This window comes from Piliocolobus tephrosceles, chromosome 1 (genome assembly GCF_002776525.5).
Source record: "Piliocolobus tephrosceles isolate RC106 chromosome 1, ASM277652v3, whole genome shotgun sequence".
In the NCBI taxonomy this organism is placed as follows: Eukaryota; Metazoa; Chordata; class Mammalia; order Primates; family Cercopithecidae; genus Piliocolobus; species Piliocolobus tephrosceles.
The window spans coordinates 40388185-40412837 of record NC_045434.1 but is presented as its reverse complement, the minus strand read 5'-3'; the positions used below and the strand labels follow the sequence as shown (position 1 = coordinate 40412837).

Below are 24653 nucleotides of genomic sequence, written 5' to 3'. Positions count from 1 at the left end.
CTTCTATTTGTCTTTATCAAGTAAGGAATTGCCATTTTCTTTTTACATATTAGTTGTATAAACTTAATTCATGTGAGTTTCCCCCAGAAATTTCTGTTGGATACATGAGAAAATAAAATTTCCAAGCATATAAGCTAAGGACCAGACCCTAGACAACTACCTAAGATAATGAATATCACCCAGGCAAGCCTCTCAGAAAATAGCTGCTGGTCTTTCTGGTAGCCAAAATACCATTGACAAAGTGTTGTCTGTTTTCCCTATTACATTTCTATACTACCTCAGTTGTTTTGAAGTTCTTGCTTTGGTACCTCTCTCTGAGATGCTCTTTCCCATGTATTAAAACCTCTAGCTTTTGGGGCTGGGCACAGTCACTCACACCTGTAATTCCAGTGCTTTGGAAGGCAGAGGCAGGAGGATTGCTTGAGGCTAGGGCTTCAAGACCAGCCTGGGCAACATAGCGAGAGTCTCATCTCTACAAAAAATTTAAATATTATCCAGATGTGGTGGTGTGTGGCCTATAGTCCTAGTTACTTGGGAGCCTGAGACAGGAGGATCGCTTGAGCCCAGGAGTTCCAGGCAGCAGTAAGCTATGACTGTGCCACTGCACTCTAGCCTGGACAGAAGAGCAAGATCCTGTCTCTAAAAAACAAAAACATACAAACTTCTAGCTTTCATTTTATTTGCTAAGCTGATAAGATGTGCACAACCCAAGCTCAGGGAAATTAGGCCTTTCCATGATCTGATTAATAATTCCATTCTCTTTTCCAATCTTCCTTTTACACCTCTTCATGCCTATATGGAAATGGTTTTCAATATCTTGCCATTATGTATGATTTTACCTCTAATGCATAATAAAAATAAAAGCTTTAATTTATAATTTCCTTTGAAAGAATAAGAGCATCTCTCTCTCTCTCTCTCCCTGTCCCCTCTATCTCTCTCTCTCTCTCTCACACACACACACCCCACCAATATGCACACAAATAGCAGCATTTTATATAAGTCAAATGAAACTTCAACAACAATAGGCTTGAGAGAGGAAAGTCACGGAAGGGCAGCCTTGAGAAAGAATGTAGCTAACAGGATACCCGCAGCTATACCAACTGCTGATATCTGAAGCTAAAGTGCAGATTACATGTGTATGAGCCTTAGATCATCATTTTTTAAGTGTTGGCTTTCAGTGTAGCCTCCTTGGCCTGAATCACTGTGTAGTCATTAATGTGCAAAGGACATGCTCATGACTTACTTGTTCTGCAGTCATGGCTACGCCTACAGCACCTGAATAAAGATTTGCCAAGCTGACCTGTGGTGCTGGCTACACAAAGAATTATAGTCTCAGGTATGAACAAATCCAGTATTTCACCAACTGTGTCATTTAGAGTCATCTTACCTCCTCTGTCTTTAAAACTTCCCATATTCGAGCATGATCTTCCACCAGCCAGTGTCCTGTGCTTTCTACCTTGGTGGAAAGTTTGAATTTAGACACCTCCTGAGTAGGTTCTCCCACAGGTTTCACCTCCATCTTGAAAGAGGCAGGCAGGAGGCATTACGGATCTGTGTGGAAGAATAAAGTGTGATCCAGATTAAAACATTGAGTAACATTAAGAGAGACATGGAAGCAAATTATCATGCTTGACTTATGACTAGTGAGACCGTTAAAGACAGTATCATAATAGGCATCAACTTTTATGGCCACTTTTATATTTTAAATATTCATTATTGGTATCTTAATGCAGGCTTTGGGAGGTAAGAATGCATTCTGATAATGGTAAACTGGTACAAATTTTAAAGCAAAGCACAAGCCATCATCTGCCTGTTACACCTGCTTATCACTTGGCTTTGGCGCTCTCAGGGGGAGAGATGGAAATGGGTTGCTGTCAGGCAAACCTGAGTGATGTTTTCATATTTCCATGCCAAGTGCTCCATATGGAAGAAGCACTGGCTATGATGTCAAGAATTTTACTCTTCAAACATCTATTATGTACTTGTGTATATGAGGCTCCATGCTAGGCATACACAAATAATTCAGTAGTTTGCCTCTTAACCTTAAGAAGCTTAGAGCCTCAGGGCAGAAAGATTGTAAACAAGTATTAACAATATGATATATTACAACATAGTGTCTGAAATGCCACAATAATTGTGTTTCTAAACTGCAATGAAAGCAGAGGAAGATTCCTTTGATATTCACTGGCTGTGCACTTTCTTGGGCCTTGGTTTCACTAACAGTTTCTGTAAGATATTATTTAAAAATTGATGCCAATCTTACAAGGTCTACCTCTTTGACATCTTTCCATTCGCCACTGGCTTGTTCAGAATCTCATCACATCTTGCCTGGCTCAGTCCCATACTATCATAAGAGTCTCCTTGCCTCCATTCAAATCTCTTTGAGTCTATTCTTGGTGTAATTGTTCTAAAAAGCAAAACTGTTACTGATGTTCCATCTACCTAAAACTTTTCCTAAAGAATGAAACCCAAATTCCTTCATGCAGCATCCAAGGATCTTTATGTCTGGCTTCCTCCACCTCTTTCTCCCACCTCATGCATGCACTGCTGCCTCCTCAGCCACTGTTTCAGCCATTTGAAAGTATCTATGGACCCCAGATACATCTGGTGCCTATAGCCTTTGTTTGTGACACCTTCTCTCCAATCCCCACCCCAAGAGAATACAGGCCTCCCTCCTTTGTTACTCTATGTACTCTAGACAAACTTCTATCATGTCACCTGTAACACCTTATTATATTTATTTGCTTTCAATTCTATTTCCCCCTTCTAGTCTTATAAGCATCTTGAGACTAGAGATAGTATCATATACAGAATAAGTACTAAATAAATGTTTTATGAATCATTAATTCGATCATTTAGTAAATCATGACAATCCATTGAAAAGGAGGCAGCAGATCTTACATATTCAAGTAACAGATGTAAAAGTCAGGTTACCTCTTCCTTTTAACTTTTTTATTGACTTAGTGGGCTATAAGTTTTTCATAAAAAAGGGATAAGTCTAACATTCATCGCACATTCCCAAGCAGCTTATAATGCAAGATAGAATTGCTCATTAGTTAACAACAGGCTGGTTTTCATGGAAATGTCTTCAAGGAATTATGTCTGCAAAACCCAGGTGTTAGGCTCACATAACCCACTACCCAAATAGAAGTAAGTGGAAATTGAAACCTATATGAGTGACAGGAGTGACAGGTCAGTGGATTTAAGAAAATCATCATCTGCAGAGGAGTTTCTTCTCCGCTCTAGGGCTTCCCATGCTCCATCTAAGCCATGGAGAGTGCGCCCATCTGCTTGCAGAGAGCAATGATGAAGAAACTGATAACCAAAACCATCGTGAAGTACTTAGAAACACAGAGCACTTAATACCCTCCCACTAGGAACCAGGAAACAAAACCTACATAATTAATGAACAAAGTTCCTCTGAGTGGACACACTAATAAATGATGCTGACACACACACACAAGGAAATAAACAAAGCAGAGTCATGTAGAGATTTCAGTCCAAAAAAAGGAAATTAAAATAAACAGGCAAAATGGAAACAGGCCAGATTAGTAGGAAAGGAAATTCCACTGTTGTTATTGGAGAAATACTGTAAACAACAACAAATAAATCAAAACAAAGTAGGAAAACTACATAAAATGGTTTTGGCTGTCTCCTTTGTATATTATGGAAACAAAACTGGATAAAATAGACAAAGTATGAAATCCCATGGGAACAATGGAACATCTGTAAGTGTAACGTGTTCCAGAGACCCCACAGCTTACTCTACTGTCTGCCCACAGCCGCTTTCTCATCTCCGCAGTGTGGGTGAAAGTTGGCAAATTTTCAGTGTTGAAGACTGAACTCTACTGTGCACTGACTTCCCACAGATTGCTCCTCACCCTGTTTGGGAAGAAGACGTTATTGTGAGTTTTAAACCATTCCAAAGCACTCAGGAACTAAGGAGGGACTCAAGAGAGGCAGCCAGTTCTTACAAGGCTCTTCAAGCATTCTGAGATCCTCCACCCTATCTGAGACTGGAAGTCTTTTTCATTTATCCTCAGTGTATCTCTGCACTTATTAAAATGACCATATGTAGAATATATCTTGAGCTTCCACTGCATACCAGCCACTGTGCTAGGCGTTTCCCACATTATCTGTAATCCACACAATAAACCTGAGAGGTAGATATCACCATTTTACAACAATGAAAAAATGAGATTCAGAGAGGTTAAATAACTTTACTACACTGCTAGAAAGCTGCAGAGTTCCCAAGTTCATGCTCTCTCTCCTAGATCAGTTCAGAAAGCCTTCAGCTCCATCCTACTCTCCCATCACTGGTAGAATGCAACCTCCTTCTCATGCCCCTTCCTCCATAGACTAGAGCTAGAGTGTCTGTGTCTCAGCTCACTGGCACAATGGTGCCCCCTTGAGATATGGTCATATCTGATGAGTACACAGGTAAGGATAGCATAGAGGTAAGAAATGGATGGATCATTATACACGGAATGGATCATTCCTTTTCCTTTTTACTGACATCTCAACTTCTGACCAGGGTGAGCTCTGTGAGTGTGTGACCTACGAAGTCACACAGAGCCCCATGCTCAGAAGAGCCTCATGCTTTGTTTAATGCTTTGCTGTTGCTACCTTAAAATTCTTAATTTTTGAACAAGGGGCCTTCTATTTTCATTTTGCACTGAGCCCCACAAATAATATAGCCAGTCCTGCTGCCAACCTGTCTTTTCCTCTTCAAATCTAACATTTTATTCCATACTTTCTTTATTATTTTATTTTTTTTCTTTGAGACAGGGTCTTGTGCTATCACCCAGGCTGGAGTGCAGTGGTGCAATCTCGGCTCACTGCAATCTCTGACTCCTGGGTTCATGCGATTCTCCTGCCTCAGCTTCCCGAGTAACTGGGATTACAGATGCCTGCCACCACGCCCAGCTGATTTTTGTATTTTTAATAGAGATGAGATTTTACCATGCTGGCTAGGCTGGTCTCGAACTCTTGGCCTCAAATTATCCACCTGCCTCAGCCTCCCACAGTGCTGGGATTACAGGCATGAGCCACCTCATCCAGCTTCCATACTTTCTTTAAACAATTCATGCATTATAGGTTTCCTACCTATTATTTCCTTCTAGCTCTTTTTAGGAGCTAGAAGTCTATGTTACAGAGTCATCATTTATTTGTTAAAATTAAAATAGGAGGCATATGTAGACTTTCCACTAACCTCTGATATACGGTGCATCTTACAGTTGAACTACTGACTTCTTTCTTTCTTTCTTTTTTTTTTTTTTTTTCTTGAGACGGAGTCTTGCTCTGTCACCCAGACTGGAATGCAGTGGCATGATCTCAGCTCACTGCAACCTCTGCCTCCAGGGCTCAAGTGATTCTCATGCCTCAGCCTCCCAAGTAGCTGGGATTACAGGCATCTGCCACCACCTCCAGCTAATTTTTGTATTTTTTAATAGAGACAGGGTTTTGCCACGTTGGCCAGGCTGGTCTGGAACTCCTGACCTCAGGTGATCTGCCCGCCTCGGCCTCCCAAAGTGCTGGAATTACAGGCGTGAGCCACCGCACCCGGCCTGCCTTCTTTCTTAAAACACATAGTCAAGAGTTACAAGACAACCTCCAGGCAATACCATTAATATGGGCCCTTCAACAGAATCATCAGATAATATGAAATCACTGGAAACCTAAAAGGCAAAACTTTCTGTTCTAGTTAAGAACTGGTCCGAAATATCATAAGCCTTATGGACTCTTTTGGAAATCAATTTTGAATAATTTTTAATTTAAAACACCTGATACCCAAAACAGAATTTTGTTTAAACCACTTGACAGTAAAATCAGCCTTAAGTTGGGAGTGGGGTGAAAAAAGGAACCTGTATGTATAGAAAGGTAAATCTGATCAGAGAACATAAAAGCAAAATTTTTCTCAAAAATTAAAAAAGAAAATTGCTTGGGAATTTTTTTGTAATTGTAAAAGGATTGTGATTGTACACTGCCTCTACCTTATGAAGCACAGAAATAAAATTAAAACAGGGAAGACAAGTGTGGTGGGATGGAAGAAACATGTGCTTGCTTGACACTGAGAAACAATCTGCAGATGAGAAAGCCACGGAAAGATTTTTTTTTTTTTTGTAGAGACAGACTCTCACTATGTTGACCAGGCTGGTCTCACCTGGGCTCAAGTGATCCTCCTGCCTCAATCTCCCCAAAGTGCTAAGATTACAGGCATGAGTCACTGTGCCTAGTCTTCTTTTTAAAATATTTACTAACACTATGCTTATACTATCTATAATACGTAATCATAACTTATTTCTTCTATTCCTTCCAAAATAATCATCGACTGGAGGTCATAACATTTTCCACGGTCATAACAAAGGGCGCAGCCGATGGCTTCATATCCTAAATGATCATTATGCACCAAAAGTAAATGAGCGGCTTCTCAGAGGCTAATCTTGAAAACTAAGTATTAAAATGACAATCTAAGAACACAATAATTTGCCATTATTAGTGCCTGTTCTTGCTATCAGATAAAAATTATCCATCACTTCCATGGATGCCCTTTTTTTGAAACATGGCTTTAAAAGAAAGTGCTAGGATACAACTCCACTCAAGTCTGTATTTATTTTATTAACCTCCATGCTGAACTTTGTTTGATAAATCACTTTGTAATTTATTGAATTTTACTTTCCTTCTTATAATAAATAGCATATGAGACATCCCTCATAAATCATTATCTTTTTTCTCCTCCCCCTCCTCTTTAAATATGTTTTGGAAGGAAAAGAAAGTGTTTAAAATTCAGAAACTAACTGAAATGATTTGGTGCTTCTTATCTTTATCTATTAGGGTCATGCTTTTCTTCTTCCTTTGCAGACTCCATTATATGTGATAATAATAACATTTCTGCTTACTTCCCTTTTGCTTCTACCTGAAGAAATCTTTCAGTTTTTCAAACTCAACTCAGATTTCTTCTAATCTTGAAAATGTCTGGCATTTACCCTGTTCCAGTCCCTTGCCATGATTATTTGTCTTTCTAGCATTTCTTTCCTCCTACATTCTCTCTTCCTCATTCCTCTTCCTAATGAGCTGAGGTTCTGTCCAGATAAGATAGGTTTGTTTATCTTTATCTCCTACTATCTTCAACTCTTCCACCTAGAAGGCTATCAAGAGCAGTCTTTGCATTTTAGTTTTATTCAAAGGTTCAGAACTGCATAATGTAAAGTGCACTGAAATTCTAGTCACAAGACCTGAGTTAAAATCATGAAGCTACAGTTAATTCTCTGTGTAACCATTAAGCAAGCCATTTCACCTTTCTTAGCCTCAGTGTCCTCATCTTCAATATGAATAGGCTACAAGACTGCCGAGCCCTCTTACAGTTATAAAAATAAAGCATTCACCTCCCTCAAATGTAGAAAGCAAAACTAATGTGCATTGAATTGTTTTTCCAGAAGAACTGAAGGCTCCAAACCACTAAACAAAACAGTGAAAGGTGATTTCAGTGTTTCACTCACATATTGTACTTAGTCCCACATCATGCATTCACTATTCAAAAGTCAAACAAACAGCATGATATTAAAATAGCCCCTTTACATTCATGTGTACAATATCAGGGCTTTGACTATTCAGAGATAACCCAAAACTCTCTGACATGTAGTCAATTGGAAGTGTGCCAAGGCTTTTTAAAGCTGGTATTTGGACACGCTCACTCATCCTTAGCATCTAACTCCTGGTTTGATGGTAGACTTCTCTAACCATGATTGCTATTGTGATATCTACAAATTGCGGGATCCAAGAAGGTCTCAAGATACAACCTCCTAATTGTGAAGGGGGCATTATAGTGATCTCACTAATCTATTTCTTCTGAGAACACAGAGAGAACCAGCTATCCAGAATTGAAGATTACCATATGAAAATGGAAACTGGGGCACAGACAGAGATCAGAAGGGAAGGACTCCAGAAAGCCACAGCAGAGAGAGAGATTCCTACTGCCCTGAGAAAGGAAGCCCATCAGATTATTTCGTAGTAATACTAAACGTTGCTTGTGTTTGAACTGGAGGTATAAGTCAATGTACTAGGAGGTAAGAGAGAAACAGATTCCTATTATCTCTTCCTCTTTGGAATCTCAGCAGCATTTCAAGTCTATCTATATAAGGCAACTCAGTTATATCCTGAGTATTGCTTTCTTTGCTTTCCATAACTTACTCTGGTCTCCCCTGCTAGCCTGCCAGCTCTTTAAGAGCAAGATTAGACACATGTTTGTTGCACTGCTTCAATTTTTTACAAAACTCCATCACCCTTTTAAAAAATAGATTTTTACTTTTTTATTAAAGAAAATTTACTGGAAGAAGGAATTCAGCATTCAACATGATCATGTATTTTGGAATAAATGTCAATCATTGGGCAACCATTTTCAAAGGAATTTTAATTATATAGTGTCTCCCCGAATGCTGAGCAAAGTTGCACAATACTGTCTGCGGAGTTAGAAGTGACTCTGGGAGCAACTGTCTCCTGTTAAATGTAGAAAATTAAAGAAGTGCAAGGCATTCCTGCTTTATTCCAGTTGATATTTTAAAAGACTCGTCCAGCTGGTCTTCAAACTGCATACTTTCTCCTCCTTACTGATAGTATTTGGCAAAAGTTTTTAATAATAAAAAAAAAAGAAAAATCCAGAGTGGGTTTGTACTACCCTGTGACCCTCCCTGGAGAAACGCTGCTCAGCAATCCCTGCTTTGCTCAACAATCCCTGCTCGGCACAGAGAGCCAACACAAGGAAAACAGTTGGGCTCCCTTCCTGGTCTCCATTCAGTGCAGCCGTCTGGTCACAAATCTGCAAAGACAGACGTGGGGGAGGGAGAGGATACCTAAACAGAACAGAACTGAGATCACAAAAAATACCCTTTAGCATTCTAAGAGAGACAGAGGGAATTCCAGGGGACTGCCTTTTTTATGGCCTATATTTTTATTACGATAAAAAGTTCAGTAATTATGTTGCTGGAAAGCATGAAACGAGACAAAACTGTAAATCACATGACTGTCCCAGGCTCAAATGTTTCACAATTCTGTAAACACCAGCTTTAACTGAGTGAATAAAGGCAAAATGCAAAAACCATTAGGAGAGCATCATCCAGTTCAATAGCCACAGGCTAATTTTTATCAAGTTGAAGGAAATTAAGCTGATTTAGGTCATAGCAATCCTTTAGGTCTCAACAATAACAGCAGCAACATTGACAACACGATCCCCTCCCCCACAGTGCATTCAATATTCACTACACCAGGTACTGGGCTAGCATATCACAAGCCTCAGTTTATCCTCAGAAGCTCAAATCAAGAGAGATTATGGAATAAGCCCTAGGGTTTCTCTCCGGTTATCCTGACCCAGAGCCGTGCCCTCACCACTCCACTCCACTGCTATCCTTTAACACTCAGTGTTCCACGTACAAAATAACATCATGCAGATGTTCAAAAATCTGAGCTCCTAGGAATCTGAGCTCTCGAAAGGATTCAGAAGTGGACTTCTCATGGGAGGAATGCGAAGATCTAGAAATGTTATATTCAGGGGAAAAAACATCTGTTGAGTTTACCAGTTTAATACACAAAATCATTTTAACTAGCTTCCAAATAGACTAGCCCTTCCACATTTCAGGTTAAAGAGCAATCTGTTCTCAATCTTTTACTTCATCATAAACAGAAGTTGAATCTATTTAATTACAGTCACTTTACTAAGCCAGAGGGAAATGGAAGGTCCCAATGGGGAAAAACTCTTTCAAGAAAACACTTCTGGGAGAGCATGTAGAGTGAGCTGGCTCTGAGCCAATCCTTATTCCCTCTCACAGTCTCTAAGTAGCAAGGACACCATGATTTTCACATATACCGTATACTGCCAAATATCATCCTCCTTCATTTGATCAGATAACACCTTATCCCACTACAGAAAACTCTTTGATTAGTGTCACATCATAATGATCTAGTTAGTGCTGAAGACCAAAACACCAGGTTGCTAGATTAACTAGGTGCAAGAAGCTTTATATACAGAGCAGCAATTTTATTCCCATCTAACTATGCTGTTTCTTCTCTGAATGGGAATAAATCCTCTGGAATGGGAATAAATCCTTGTTAAGTGGTGCTAAGGACAAAGGAATTGGTCTAATACTCATCCAGCGGGTAGACGGCAGAAGCTATGTGCCTTGGTTAGAGGGAGTTATACTACTGGCTCAACATGGCAAACTTTTCACATGTGGGATCAAAGACTCAATACCCCAGATGAACACATGAACACAGGGACAATGAAACCAAGGGGAAACCGCTAGAGATGCTGCTTCCTGACACTGCCTTTTGCATAGATCTTGTAACTTTTCCCTGATGACCTGGTGCCCAAAAGCGAATGCAAAGTCAAAGCCATATCTTACAGAATCCTAAAAATCCCTCCCAAAGACTTGAGCTTGACATAATATAGTGACATTTTTATCAGTAAATTCAGTAAAAACTGTTGTGTTGGTCACGATCCATGTATACTAGAGAAGATACAATCCTTATTTTTAATGAGAGACCCATTTGTCCTTTAGCAAACCCTGTAAGGACACTCCAACATTAAAAAAAATTGTTTCCATGTTTTTTTCCTCTTACTCAGAGCTCTGTGAGGGTGTACTGTACCACAGAGAATGCATCCTGCATTCATAAATACGTATCAGAGGAGAAGCAGCTGTTGAATTTACCCTCGATAGTCCATTCAAGATGAAACCCTCGCATTATTTTAGAGTGAACCAAAAGGTTTTAAGCCTAAATGAAGCCTTTGAAAACCAAATTCTACTCTCAAATTTCAAACAAGTTTTCAAAACATGTTTGGAAACTGCTTTGCATAGCAACAGAGTCAGAGTATTTTCAACTCAGCCTATGGGAAGGACATTACTGGGATACGTTCAATAGTTACTCAATTAGAACCTATTTTTTTCTTTAAAATTGCAAATATTCCTAGCAAAACCAAGCCTGGCTTTCTCATCAGGCCTTCACAATAGCACCAGCCATTCATCACAGTCTTTCCAAGGGCTACATTAAATGACTTGTGTATATCTGCAGGGCTTCTGTGTTTGATCCTAGATTATATTTTCACTAAGGTTAAGGGTTAGAGTTTTGACAGATGTGGCTGTGTTCTAATTGGCCCATTTTATCTGGCCCTTTTCCACACACATACAGTATTCGATAGCCAAGTTTGTGAAGTGCCTCAATTTTGATACTAACAAATGAGGGGTGGATGGAATGTAGGGCTTGACCACTCAGTTGGGTGTCGGCTTTAGTTTCAGAGTCCATATGAAATCCATGCCAACATCTGTCTTGGGGGGAAAGAGGATCATTTCATTCTGTGTTGCCATTTCATTCCAACAGGGTTACAGTTTCTTTTCTCTTCCTTTTATTCTTCCCTCCTTAAACTTTTACAGGACTTTCCATTTTTTTCATTGCCACAGATTGACCTTGCTATTTCCAATAAACCAAAGTGTAAACTGAACTAAGATTGTGTCTTCCGTTCTGACACCTTAGTGTAATAGCAATCATGCAAATATAGATTTAGCATTCCTGACTTTCTAGCTGGAGGTTTAATGGGCCATATAACAAGATGGCAAATTTGCAGGGGCATGCCGTGTAGTTTGGTTAAATCTCACCTAGCACCACGCTGTCACAGGAGGGAAGAAGTCCCTAACATTTTACATAGCGATCGCCTAATTATTGTGCCAAGTGTGTATGAGGCAGGGCAAAATAAAGATAAATAAGCCTGTGTTCTCCACCAATCGGCCCTTGAGCTGAGAGTTCTTCATCTCAATTCCTGGGAAGTCTACAATGATATGAGAAGAAAGAGATACACTTCAAAATGACAGATCATACTTCAAAATGATAGGATAGGTGTTAGAAGAGAGAAATACACAAGTGTATTACACCAAGTGCTCTTTGAGGTAAGTATTAATTCCCCATCCAGATGAAACTGAAGCTCAGAGAAATTAAGTGAATTGCCCAAGTTCACAGAGCAGGGTCCAAATTTGAAAACAGATCTGTCTGACTCAGAACGAAGCTTTCATTTTCATTTTGTCACGGCCTTTCAAAATTTTCACAGAATTGTGGCCATGTTACTATTTGGCTTTCTAACTTTAATGCTTAAGGAGAAACACGAACTCTCTGCAATAAGGTATCAGGGAAAGGCCAAGAGGGTTATCTGAAATTTGTGCTTCCTTATCTGTGCTACCTTTTCTACCAAAGCTGAGAGTCAGTTTCTTCTACCTCCCTTCATATTCTGTTTTGTCAGTTCCTCCACATTCTCTAGTGCCTATCACACTTCCTCTGCTCTGCCCTTCAAGAGCTAAATAAATATTCCACTATTAAAAAGAAGTGGCAGAAAACAGAAGCAAAAATTGGATAGTCAGTTATTTCACTTCTTATTCACATATGTAAATTTTTGCCCCAGAAATATGGTAACCTGTAAGTCGTTATTTTTAAGCCTTCTTTAAAGCAAATATTCAATGACTTCACTTTTGCTTCTGCTCTAGAGATTGATGGGTTTATGATTTATAGCTCAAATGAATTCAGTTCTCAGGTTCATTGCTCCAATTTTGGTTGACATTGTTTCTGGATACCACAAAGATACTAATTGTTAACTTCATTGTGTACTGAAAAATGACTTATACACTAGCAAAACTTAAGTGGACTCAGAGTTACAACTTCTATGCACCCACTCCATTTCTCCACTTTAGACGGGACAAAAAGATAGTGTGTTTTACTCTTTTGTGTGTCCTTAAAAGGAATTTAAGGCTTGTTACTTTGAAAGCATAATATCATGAACAGGATGAAGTATAGCGAAATTAGATCCAAATAGTTTTGAGGTCTTACCTGAGAAATAAGTACATTAATTAAGTCAGCCTAGAAATCTGTCAACAGCCTGCCTGGGTGAAGGTTGATTAAATCTCTCCCTCCTTCCCTGTTTCATTGCCACAGACCTCCAGAGTTGTTTAGATTCTACTCTAGCTCCTACTGGACCAATTAGTCAAAATTATGTTCTGTACTCTACAAATTAAAATCTGGCAACACTGGCCTTCCATGTATAATGGACTGTCATAGTTGGTTTCACGCAACCACAGAGGAAATTGAAATAGAAAGACAGGGGCTTAGATACATTCAAGCAGTACATTAGCAGTGACATCAATTTTAAACATAGGAGTCCCTGACGCTTTAGTCTGAGCCACTGAGCCAACCTAACACACTCACTCCATTATCTCAGAGAGGGAAGGCAGTGAGTTTTGTGGTCCTCTGAAAGAGAACTGTGGCCGAAACAGACCGTGTTAGCACCTTCCTCTAGGTCCAGCTTGGGACTTCTAGGAGGGAACCTTGGCTCTTGGTCTTAGCCAGTTTTTAAGGGGGAAGTTGCTTTGTATCACAGCCAAGAGTCACAGGAACGCCTGACACAGTGCCCAATATGGAACAGGCTTCATACTATGGAGAAATTGTCAACACCTTTATAATGTTTCTCTTTACTGAATTCAAGACCTTGCCCCTCAAAAACAGCAACTACTACATACAAGCACAATTTTAATGAGGGATAGTTTACACATCTCATGTTAAGGGTATATTCCATGACTTTTGACAAATAGTACACATCCATGTTACCACTGCTAAAGTCAAGATTAGAACATTTCCATTATTTCAAAAGGTCATTCTTTTAAGCCCCTTCCCAGCTGATTTCACCCTATCACTGGCCCCAGGAAACCATGAACCTGCTTTCTATAAATATATGCTAAGTTTTTCTTTTCTAGAGGTTTATATTGAATATCATACAATATCTACATTTTATTCAGTCTGATTTCTTTCACTTACCACATTTATTTTGAGACTCATCTATGTTGGTACATATTCAAATAGTTTATTCCTTTTTAGTGCTAAGTAGTATTCCATTGTTAAACATTTTATTTATACATTCACCTGCTGATGGACATTTGTGTTGTTTCCAGTTTGGGTTACTTTAAATAAAGTGAAATAACTCTTGTGTACTATTCTTTTTGTGGACACATGCTTTCATTTCTCTTGGATAAACACCTAAGAGTAGAACTGCTGAATCATATGGTAAGTGTATGTTTAACTTTATAAGAAACTGCCAAAACTGTTTTCCAAAGTGGTGGTACAATTTTACGTTCCCATCAGCGGTGTATGCAGGAAAATCTCAGTGGTTTCATATCCTCATCAACAGTTAGTATTTCGGGTCCTTTTAATTTTACCCACTCTAATGTTCTAACGGATGTGTAGTGATATCACATTGTGGTTGCAATTTTCCTTTCCCTAATGATGAATTATATTGAGCATCTAGTCATGGATATATTGGCTCTCTGTGTATCTTCTTTGGTAAAGTTTGTTCAAATGTGTCCATTTTATTGACTTTATAATTGGTTCTATCAGTGAGTTGAAAGAGTTCTTTATATATTCTAGATATCAGTCCTAATAAAATAGTATACACACACACACACACATATATTTTCTCCATCTCAGGTCTGCCTTTGCATTTGCATTTTCTTATAAACAGGGGTTTTAAATTTTGATGGAGTCAATTTATAAATTTTTTATATTTTTTATGTTTATGCTTTTTTGTGTCCTATTTAAGAAATCTTTTCCTACCTGAAGGTTATAAAGTTTCTTCCAGAAGTTTTATAGTTTTAACATTTACATTTAAGATTATAATCCAGTTGTATACCCAAAGTAAGGGTTGATGTTAATTTATTTAAATGTAGATAACAAGTTGTTCGAGACAATTTGTTGAAAAGATAATCCTTTCCATATTGAATTACTTTGGCATCTTTGTTAGAAATCAATTGGCCATGCACATGCTGGTCTATTTCTGGGTTCTCGATTGTGTTTCATTGATATATGTGTCAAAACTATGCCAATAACACACCAACTTGATTGCTGTATCTTTACAGTAAGTGTTAAAGCCAGTAAGTTTAAGTCTTCTAACTTTGTTCTTTTTCAGAATTGTTTTGGCTATTCTAAGCATTTAGGTTTTAGAAACAGCTTGAAAATTTCTATAAGAAAACCCGTTTGGATTTTTACTGGAATGTCATCAAATCTATAAACCAATTTGGGGAACTGAAATCACAAACAATTTCAGGTCTTCCAATCTATAAACATCATAAATCAATTCATTTAGATATTCTTAAATTTCACATAGAGATGTTTCCAGTTTTCAGGGTAGGGGTTTTAACATACATTTTATTTAATTTAACCCCTTTGGAGTAGTCAGGGTTCTCCAGAGGAGCAGAACCAACTATATATGTGTATAAATTGGCTATATATATGGAATTGGCTAATGTAATTATGGAGGCTGAGAAGTCACACCATCTGCCATCTGCAAGCTGGAAACACAGGAGAGCTGATGGTGAACTTCCAGTCCAAGTTCTTATACCTAAGAACCAGAAGAACCAATAGTGTAAATTCTAATCCATGTCTAAAGGCTTGAGAATCAGTAAAACTGATGATATACATTCCAGTTCAAGTCCAAAGACCTAGGAGCCAATGCTATAAGTTCCAGTCTGACTGCAGGAGACCAGTGTCCCAGCTTGAAAACAGAGAGAGAGAGGAAATTCTCCCTCTCCCTGCTTTTTGTTCTATTCAGGCTTCCAGTGAATTGGATTAGATGAGACCCATACACACCAGAGAAGGCAACCTGTTTTACTCAGTCTACCCATTCAAATGTTCATCTCATCCAGAAATACTTTCATAGACATACCCAAAAGTAATGTTTAACCAGATACCTGGGTACCCTATAGCCCAGTCAAGCTAATACACAAAATTCATCATCATACTCATGTATTTCATGCTTTGAGATGTTATTGCAAATAATATTGTCTTTTTTTACATTTCCATTTCCATTTGTTGATTGCTAATATATAGAAATACAATTAACTTTGCATCCTGAAATCTTGCTAAAATCACTTATTAGTTCTACTAGTTTGTGGTAGATTCATGAAGATTTGCTGCATGCTTGATCATGTCATCTGTGAATAAAGATAGTTTTACTTGTAGCTCTCTAGCCTATATGCCTCTTATTTTTCTTCCTTGTCTTATTGCCCTGGCAAGAGTCTTCAATAGAATGTTGAAAAGTGGAGAGGGTGACGATCCTTGTCTTTTTGATCTTAAGGCAAAAGCATTCAGGTTTAATACTAAGTTAGCAACAGTTCTTTTAAAAAAACAGTTTAATAATTCACATATCATAAAATTCAAACACTTAAAGTGTAAAATTTGGTAGTTTTTAGTATAGTCATAAAAATATGCCATCATCAGCCTTTTATCAGACTGAGGAGGTTCCCTTCTATTCTTAGTTTACTGGAAGATTACCATGGTATAATATGATAATATGTAATGGATGTTAATTTTATCAAATGGCTTTTCTGCATTTATTGAAATTATGATATGGTTTTTGTCCCATTATGACAATAAGATGAACTACATTCATTAATTTTTTAATATTAAGCAACCTTGTATTCCTAGGATAAACATTACTTGGTTATCATGTATGGTTTTTTATATATTTCATTTTTGGTTTGCACATCTTTTATTGAAGATTGTTGGGGAGTTTAGGGATGGTATGAAAGGTTTCACTTCAGGACACATATGCTGTGTGGGTGCCAGAGGCAAAAGATTGGCTGTTCTGTGGTGTTTTTTAGGAGCCAGGCACAGACAAACTGTACTTCCAAGCTATCTTTTTACTCTAATATTCTGGCATTAAACTTTCCATTAATGATTTTTAAGGCCTTGCTATAACTCCCTGGTGATTCATCAGCTGTATTTTTCCTATACTTCATTTCATAATTTTCCTTCTGCTATATATCTTAGTGAATCCTTCCTTTTGCTTTTGGCAGACTCTATTTTTGTAAGGCTAATTTTTCTACCATCCTTTCCCTTCATCTTCCAGTTTCTTTAATCATACCTCCCTCAATAATTTTAAATCCTCTCTCCTTCTAATGCCACCTTCATTCAGCTTCTCTTCTTTTCACCCCACCAGACCATGTTAACCTGCTCTCAAGGTCCCCTTTCCTTTGCAACTTTTTTTCTTTTTCTTTTTTTTTTTTTTGAGACAGAGTCTCCTTCTGTTGCCCAGGCTGGAGTGCAGTGGCACAATCTCGGCTCACTGCAACCTCTGCCTCCAGGGTTCAAGCAATTCTCCTGCCTCAGCCCCCTGAGTAGCTGCAATTACAGGCATGCGCCACCATGCCCAGCTAATTTTTGTATTTTTATAGGGATGCGGTTTCACCATGTTGGCCAGGCTGGTATCGAACTCCTAACCTCAGGTGATCCACCTGCCTCGGCCTCCCAAAGTGCTGGGATTGCAGGCGTGAGCCACTGCACCTCGCCTTTAATTTTTTTCTATTTTTTTTAACATTCTACAGAACACACTTTGCAAATATTTACGTCTTCCTCGTAATCCCCAGTGGTGTCACACAAAGGCCCTAAGGCTTTGGCAGAACAAAGGAGGAAGCCTCAGCAAGGACATCAGGAGACACAGCCAGTACCATCAGTTTGTCCTCAGGGAGAAACCAAGTACTCTTCTCTAGATTGCATCTCCCTACACTCTAGAAATACATGGGCACAGGGAGAGAAGGAAAATCTGTAATTTCCTTGGAATGACTTCAGTGAACTACAAGGAGCAGAAGAGACCACACCGTAGTCAAGGTGCAGGCCTGCTCAGCAAGTGTTCCAAAATATACTCAACTCGGACTATCAATGAATGAATGAATGTCAATCAATAACACATAAGGCAAGTAGGAAGGAATGAAATGAATACTGTAGTTTGCCCCTAAGTGCTACTCCAGTTCAGCAAAGGGCTGGATTTCACAATTTACCTTTCAGCCTGCTCTACCACCATATGAAAGATAATAGAGTTCAATCAGCACTATACAGTTGAGAGCAAAGTTATAATGTTGCTAATATAGAAAACATTGTTCAGCCCTTATTGTGAGATTAGCACTTTACATGCATTATCTCATTTAAACTTCAAATTTCCTCCTTCTTAGGTGCTTTTTTTGTTTTTGTTTTTTGTTTTGTTTTGTTGTTTGAGACAGTCTTACTCTGTTGCCCAGGCTGAAATGAAATGGTAAGATCTCGGCTTACTGCAACCTCCGCCTACTGGGTTCAAGCAATTCTCCTGCCTCAGCCTCCTTTATAGCTGGGATTACAGGCATGTGCCACCATGCCTGGGTAGTTTTTTTTATTTTTAGTAGAGACGGGGTTTCACAATGTTAGTCAGGCTGGTCTTGAACTCCTGACCTTGTGATCCACCTGCCTCAGACTCCCAAAGTGCTGGGATTACAGTACTGTTTTACAGATTCAGATGCTGTTGCTCACAGAACTGACCCTTCTTCACACAACCAGTAGTAGTGGATCCAGGATTCCAACTTAAGCAGCCTAAACTCAAAGCCCATATTCTAAGCTACTATGTCAGTGGTTTTGAAAGTCCTTTGCTCATGTATCCCCAAAAACATTTTAATGAACTATTTATCATTTATACATTTTAGGTTGATATGAAAAATTTTCATTATAAGTTTAAATATTTGCAAATTATATAATTTATAGTGTATGGAACTATTGAAATATTTTAAATATCATAAACTTAAATCATTCCTTTAGATGTATCCAGTGGGAATATAAATACCACAGCAATTTGATGTCCATCAGCATCCATTTAAAATACACATAAACAAGCTCTCTTTTTTTTCTTTTGAGACCGAGTCTCCCTCTGTCACCCAGGATGGAGTAGAGTGGCGCTAACTTGGCTCACTGCAACCTTCACCTCCCAGGTTCAAGCAATTCTCCTGCCTCAGCCTCCCGAGTAGCTGGGACCACAGGCGCCCGCCATCATGCCCGACTAACTTTTTGTATTTTTAGTAGATACAGGGTTTCACCATATTCGCCAGGACGGTCTTCATCTCCTGGCCTTGTGATCCACCTGTCTCGGCCTCCCAAAGTGCTGGAATTACAGGCGTGAGCCACCGCTCCCAGCCATGAACAAGCTCTCTTTAACATAAATAAGCTCTGCTTCCCTTCCACCATATCCATGCCCCAACCTGAGAGGATGCATTTGCTCAAGAGGAGAGAAGACCTCTTCTGTGCTCACACCAAATGCCACTTCCTCTGAGAGGCTGTCTTTGACCACCCTCCTGCTTACCTTCTTCATAGCATTTATCATGATCTAAAATTATCTTGCACTTTTGCTAATTTACTTGTTTATGTCTCCTCCACTGGTTTATCCGCCACAAGGGCGAAATCTATCTCAGTCATCACCCGAGTACACAGTCATTCCTTTAGCTTCTTGAAATTGTATTTCTGTTTCACCTTTGCTATAGAATTTTCTCTCAGGGCAAAATAGTTTTAAATTTAAAAGTATCAAATATAAATAAAAAAATTTTTAAGTTTCTGTCACTATAAGGCTATAAGTTAAATAATGTTTTACTGAGCTGTATTCTCAATTATAAGTGGTACATAATTGATCAAAACAACATAACTACATATACTTTTCACAAATTATTACTAAACATAAAAAGCAAAACTTTTATTATAAATACACTCTTTAATGTGCCAGATGGAGAAAGTATGTTTAATATCTTGAATATAAATGACACATATTTTAAAAAATCACTTTGGTGCCCTAGAGGTTTCTACACTTGGAACAATGAACTATGTAAGACGCAGGCTGAGTAAGCAGTAGACTTCTGTTTGTAAAGGTAGAGAAGCGCAATTGTGAATGAGGAGGTGGGAAAGAAAAACTAACAAAATTCTTTCACTGTAGATGTTCTTTGATCAGTTTAGGAGTAGGTACATATAAAAATTAAAGATAACTCATCCTCTAAAAATGCTGGCTGTAACACCTAACCCTCTGGAAAATCTTCATGTGAGCTAGGGACACACACCACTTAGAAGACCCCTACAAATACAGTGAACTACCAACCATGAATCAATGCGTACTATGCCCAATGAATAATAACGTATCCAGTACAGGCTCAAAAGAGCCCCCAGACTTGGTTCCCTGATTTGCCAGTATTAAGTCCTACATGAGACAAAGTTTGCTGCATGAACCAGGACTTTCACTGCATCCAGGCAAAGAACTAGCTGTCTTCACATGGAACATTTTCTTTAAAAGAACAAAACAGAGCCATAGAATTCTAGAGCATGAAGATATTTGGGATATCAACCAGCTTTTACATTTTACAGATAAGAAAAGATCACCAACCAGTTAATAAGAAAGCCAATTCCAGAATTCAGATCTGATTCTTCATACAGGGCATAGTGGACAGCTAGCTATTCTCTGAAAATTTAGAGACATGCTGGGATACGGGCTGCCCAGCCAGGGACTAAGTTTTCCAGCTGCCCCTGAACAGTTAGGTGCAGCCATGTGACTGAGTTCCATGCAAAAGAATGTGACAGAAAAGACTTGGGCCATTTCTGGCCTAGCTCATAAAATCCTCTCATGTGGCACTTCTCCATGCTCTTTTCTCCTCCCAGCTGGTTAAGATGAAGACAACATTTGGGCTGACTTCAGAAGCTACATATTAGAGATGGAAGAGGCCTCTTTTAGCAGGGACTCTGCTGACCTGGTAACTTGACCAGTACTTTGTAACAAGCAAGAAATAAACTTCTTTTATGATTAAGCCATATAGATTTTGGAGTTTATTTGTTATAACAGTTAGCTTACCCTAACTAAAAAAGAGTTTTTTTCTGTGTTTACATTTTTAATAGCATATCACTTTTTTTCCCCTTAGATCGACTGAGTCACTTCAACACCTCTTGAAGTGTAGAAACATAATAGTTCTAGTATATCGTAATGGTTAATTTATTTGTCAACTTGGCTAGGCTATGTGGTATCCAGATAGTTGGCTTAACATCGTTCTGGGTATGTCTGTGGGAGTGTTTCTAGATAAGATTAACATTTGAATTGGCAGACTGAGTAAAGCAGATTGCCCACCCCAGTGTGGGTGAGCCTCATCCAATCCATTCATTGTCTTTGAGCTGGAACATTAGTCTTCTGCCTTCGGTCCTGTCCCCAGACTAGAACTTGCACTATCAGCTCTACTGGTTCTCAGGCCTTCAGAGTTGGACTAGAACTACACCATCAGCTCTCCTGAGTCTCCAGCTTGCCAACTACAGATCCTAGGACATAGCCTCCATAACCACATGAGCCAATTCCTTACAGTTTCTTTCTCCATCTTTCCCTCCCTCCCTTTCTACATTTATAGTTACAGAAAGATATAGGTATAGATATAGATATAGGTCTCAATTGGTTCTGTTTCTATGGGTAATCGAGACTAATATGTATCTGAAGATAATGGTTTGATCTATGAGCTAAGGATTGCATGGGATAATTGGCAAAATAATAGCAATTCTTAGTTATTTGGTGTTATGTGAAAATAAAGTGTTAATAGTCTCTGTCACCTAATTATTTAAGATGCTAGTAAAAGCACAGTACCCTGAGAAACAAGGCTTACACCTAAAAGAAACAAACTTCTGCAGTCTCCAGTGGTCCTCTTAGCACTCCTGGGAGACAGATGTGTGAAAATCTATATAACAATCAGTTCACCAACAGCGAGGGAGGAAAGAGGGGTGGACTAAATCTCCAAAGCCAAACATCACTAAAAAAAAAAAAAAAAACCAAGATCAAATGTAAAAACTCTAGAATTTGTGACCTGGAAGGAAAGTCAGAGATCATCCGAACATTTTCTTTTCAGTGAGGCTCAGAGAGGGAAATTGGGCAGTAACTTTTGGGTAGTATTATATAGGCTGGGGTTCAAATGAAGCTCTGCCACTTATTAGCCTGTGTGACCTTATTTTAAACAAGTTTCCTATCCTTTCTAAGTCCTGGTTTCCTCATTCCTAAAATAAGAATAACCCATACCTACCTAGTAGGGATGGTAATTAGGACCAAACAAGGTAAAATACATACAGCATGGCAATGGCTCAATCAGAATCAGAACCCAAGCTTCCTCACTCCACCCCAGTTCAATGCCTTTCCACCTGCACCAGACTGCCTCCAACTCCCAGTTCACACCCTGTGAGCAGCGGGTCTTCACGTACTCTCCAAGACTCACTGGTGCCAGCCCATCAAGCTCTTTCAGGTGGCCAGGTGCTAGTAGAGTGCAAATATCAAAACTGTTAACATCTATACTCTTCTTTCTGGCCTTAAGCATTTGATACATAGTTATTAAAAGATAAAAAGACACTTGTTCCCTGTGGCATGCTGTGACAGTACTATGGAAAGAATTTATTGTCAGTCAGAGGGCATAAGTCTTAACACCAGTTCTCACACAGCCTTACTTTGCGCTCAGCAGGGCTTTGGTTTCCTCAGGTACAAATCAAGGGGCTTAAATTACATAATGAGGCAGAGATTATCACTGATTCTAAAATTCTATTTGTTCACTAATGTCTCATCAAAAGCATCATCTTCCCTTAATCCTGGTGTGTGATTCTCATTTCGGTGATTGTGTGGCATTGGGTGTTTCTGTGTATGCTGGCAAAGCTAGAATAGATGGAATAGTTTCTCTAAATGATCTTTTATACTAAATTAGTCCTCAGTTTTAAAAAGGACAAGATAGACCACCTTGCAAAAACTGTACATAGTCATCAGAAAGCTGAACTGCATTGTTCTCTGGCATGGGTTTGAGTATGATTCAAATGCAAAAAAATGAAAAACCCAGTAGTAGGGTTAAGTTAACAACACAGAGGACATCTGCATGAAATAATAAATGAAATAAGAAAATAAATGTCTGCCCAATAAGAGGAAAAATCTTCCCCACCCAGGACATGTATTCATTCAAAAAATATTTTTGGAAAGGGTGAAAAATCTTTGGGTAGTGATTTCACAGAAAATCACTGTGGTGGAAACAAGTCCATATTTCTTGTGGCTTAAGATTTTAGCACTTATGACATCCATGCAGATGATCCCAAAAGGCAAGCATGAGCCAATACTCAGAGATCACTTCTAATAGGAGGTTATAGCCCTTTTTCGATCAATTCATTCATTAAACAAATACCTTTTAAGCACCTTAAATATATGTCAGATCATATCTAGGGCCTGGGGATACAGCAGTGAATAAAATATGCAAAATCTCTACATTCATGGCATCTTAGTTCAGTAGGGCTTCTATAACAAAAGATTATAAACTGAATGGTTTACAAACAACAGAAATGATTTCTCACAGTTCTGGAGGCTGGAAAGTCCAAGATCAAAGCTCTGGTAGATTCGGTGTCTGGTGAAAACCCATCTTCTGGTTCACAGACAGTGCTTTCTCCCTGTGACCTCACATGGTAGAAGGGATGAGGGATCTCTGTGGAACCTCTTTTATAATGTCTTTAATCCCATTCATGAGAGTTCTGCCCTCATGAACTAATTACCTCCAAAAGACCCCACTCCCAAATGCCATCACATTGAGAATTAGATTTGAACAAAGGAATTCTGGGAGAACATGAATATTTATAGCACATGGAAATCACATTCTAGTGACTAATTTATCCCTTGTCCTGGAATTTTTAAAATTAAGTTTCATTCAAAAGGGTCATTATAAAAGAGGGGCGGGGGGTACTTCTAGATTTTTTTCAAAAAGGCAATACAGCTCCTTTTAAAATCCTCCATCCCAGCCAGGTGCAGTGGCTCACACCTGTAATCCCAGCACTTCGGGAGGCCAAGGATCACCTGATGTCAGGAGTTCGAGATCAGCCTGGCCAACATGGCGAAACCCCGTCTCTACTAAAAATACAAAAATTAGCCGAGCATTGTGGTGCGTGCCTGTAATCTCAGCTACTCAGGAGGCTGAGGCAGGAGAGTCACATGAACCTGGGAGGTGGAAGTTGCAGTGAGCTGAGATCATGCCACTGCACTCCAGCCTGGGCGAGAGAGGGAGACTCTGTCTCAAAAAAAAAAAAAAAAAAATCCTCCATCCCACTGACATGCGATTATCAAAGGCAAAGGAAGGCCATGCAGGTGATAGCTATGCTGTGGTCTGTTCAATGGCAACCGATAAAAATCACCTCCTCACAGTTGATTTGCTCACCTGGGGTCTTTAATAATCTGCAGTGGCAAAATTAAGATTCCACAGGGACTTCCCAACCTGTTCCTTTTACAAGAATGCCACAAAACATTTATTTTAGACTAGAAAACTTGATTTCCACAATTCCATTCTACTTTAGGAACTGGGATTAAGGTCTGTATGAGACTATTATTCTCGACTGTCCCTTGCTATCAGCCAAACTCTGCAACAATGAAGACATAAACTAAATTATATGACTTACTATGTTAGCTTCCTTGTCCAAAAAACAAATTATCCTAGCAAAACATCCTTAATGCCAAGCCTCCAAAACCTAAGCAGAATGTGGCCCATTGGTAATCAGAAGTGAGTGAACAGAAATTGTTCACATGAATGTGTGTGCACGTGTGCACACATGTGCACACACTCTCTCTCTCTCTCACTCTGTCTCTCTTTTATTCATTCACTCAAGTACACGTGGAGAGTTCCTAAGTCACAGGACTAAATCACCAGCAGGAGTTATTGCAGCTGAATTAAAAATGAATCGTTTACAATCTGAGGCTGCCCTTCTGGCCACTGAAGTTTCTCTCCCATTAGAGTTGACAATGGCAGGCTGTCAAGTGAATACCTCAT

At 39.0% G+C, this 24653-nt stretch overlaps 1 protein-coding gene across 1 annotated transcript in view; it reads right to left on the bottom strand.

Moving 5' to 3' along the window:
• Positions 1-24653, bottom strand: part of RGL1 (ral guanine nucleotide dissociation stimulator like 1) — a 289540-nt gene that overhangs the window by 189665 nt on the left and 75222 nt on the right. Inside the window, exon 2 of the mRNA XM_023203464.3 lies at positions 1388-1551. Coding sequence (XP_023059232.1) covers positions 1388-1519 — 132 coding nt within the window. The 5' untranslated portion in view covers positions 1520-1551. The remainder of the gene's footprint in view (positions 1-1387; positions 1552-24653) is intronic.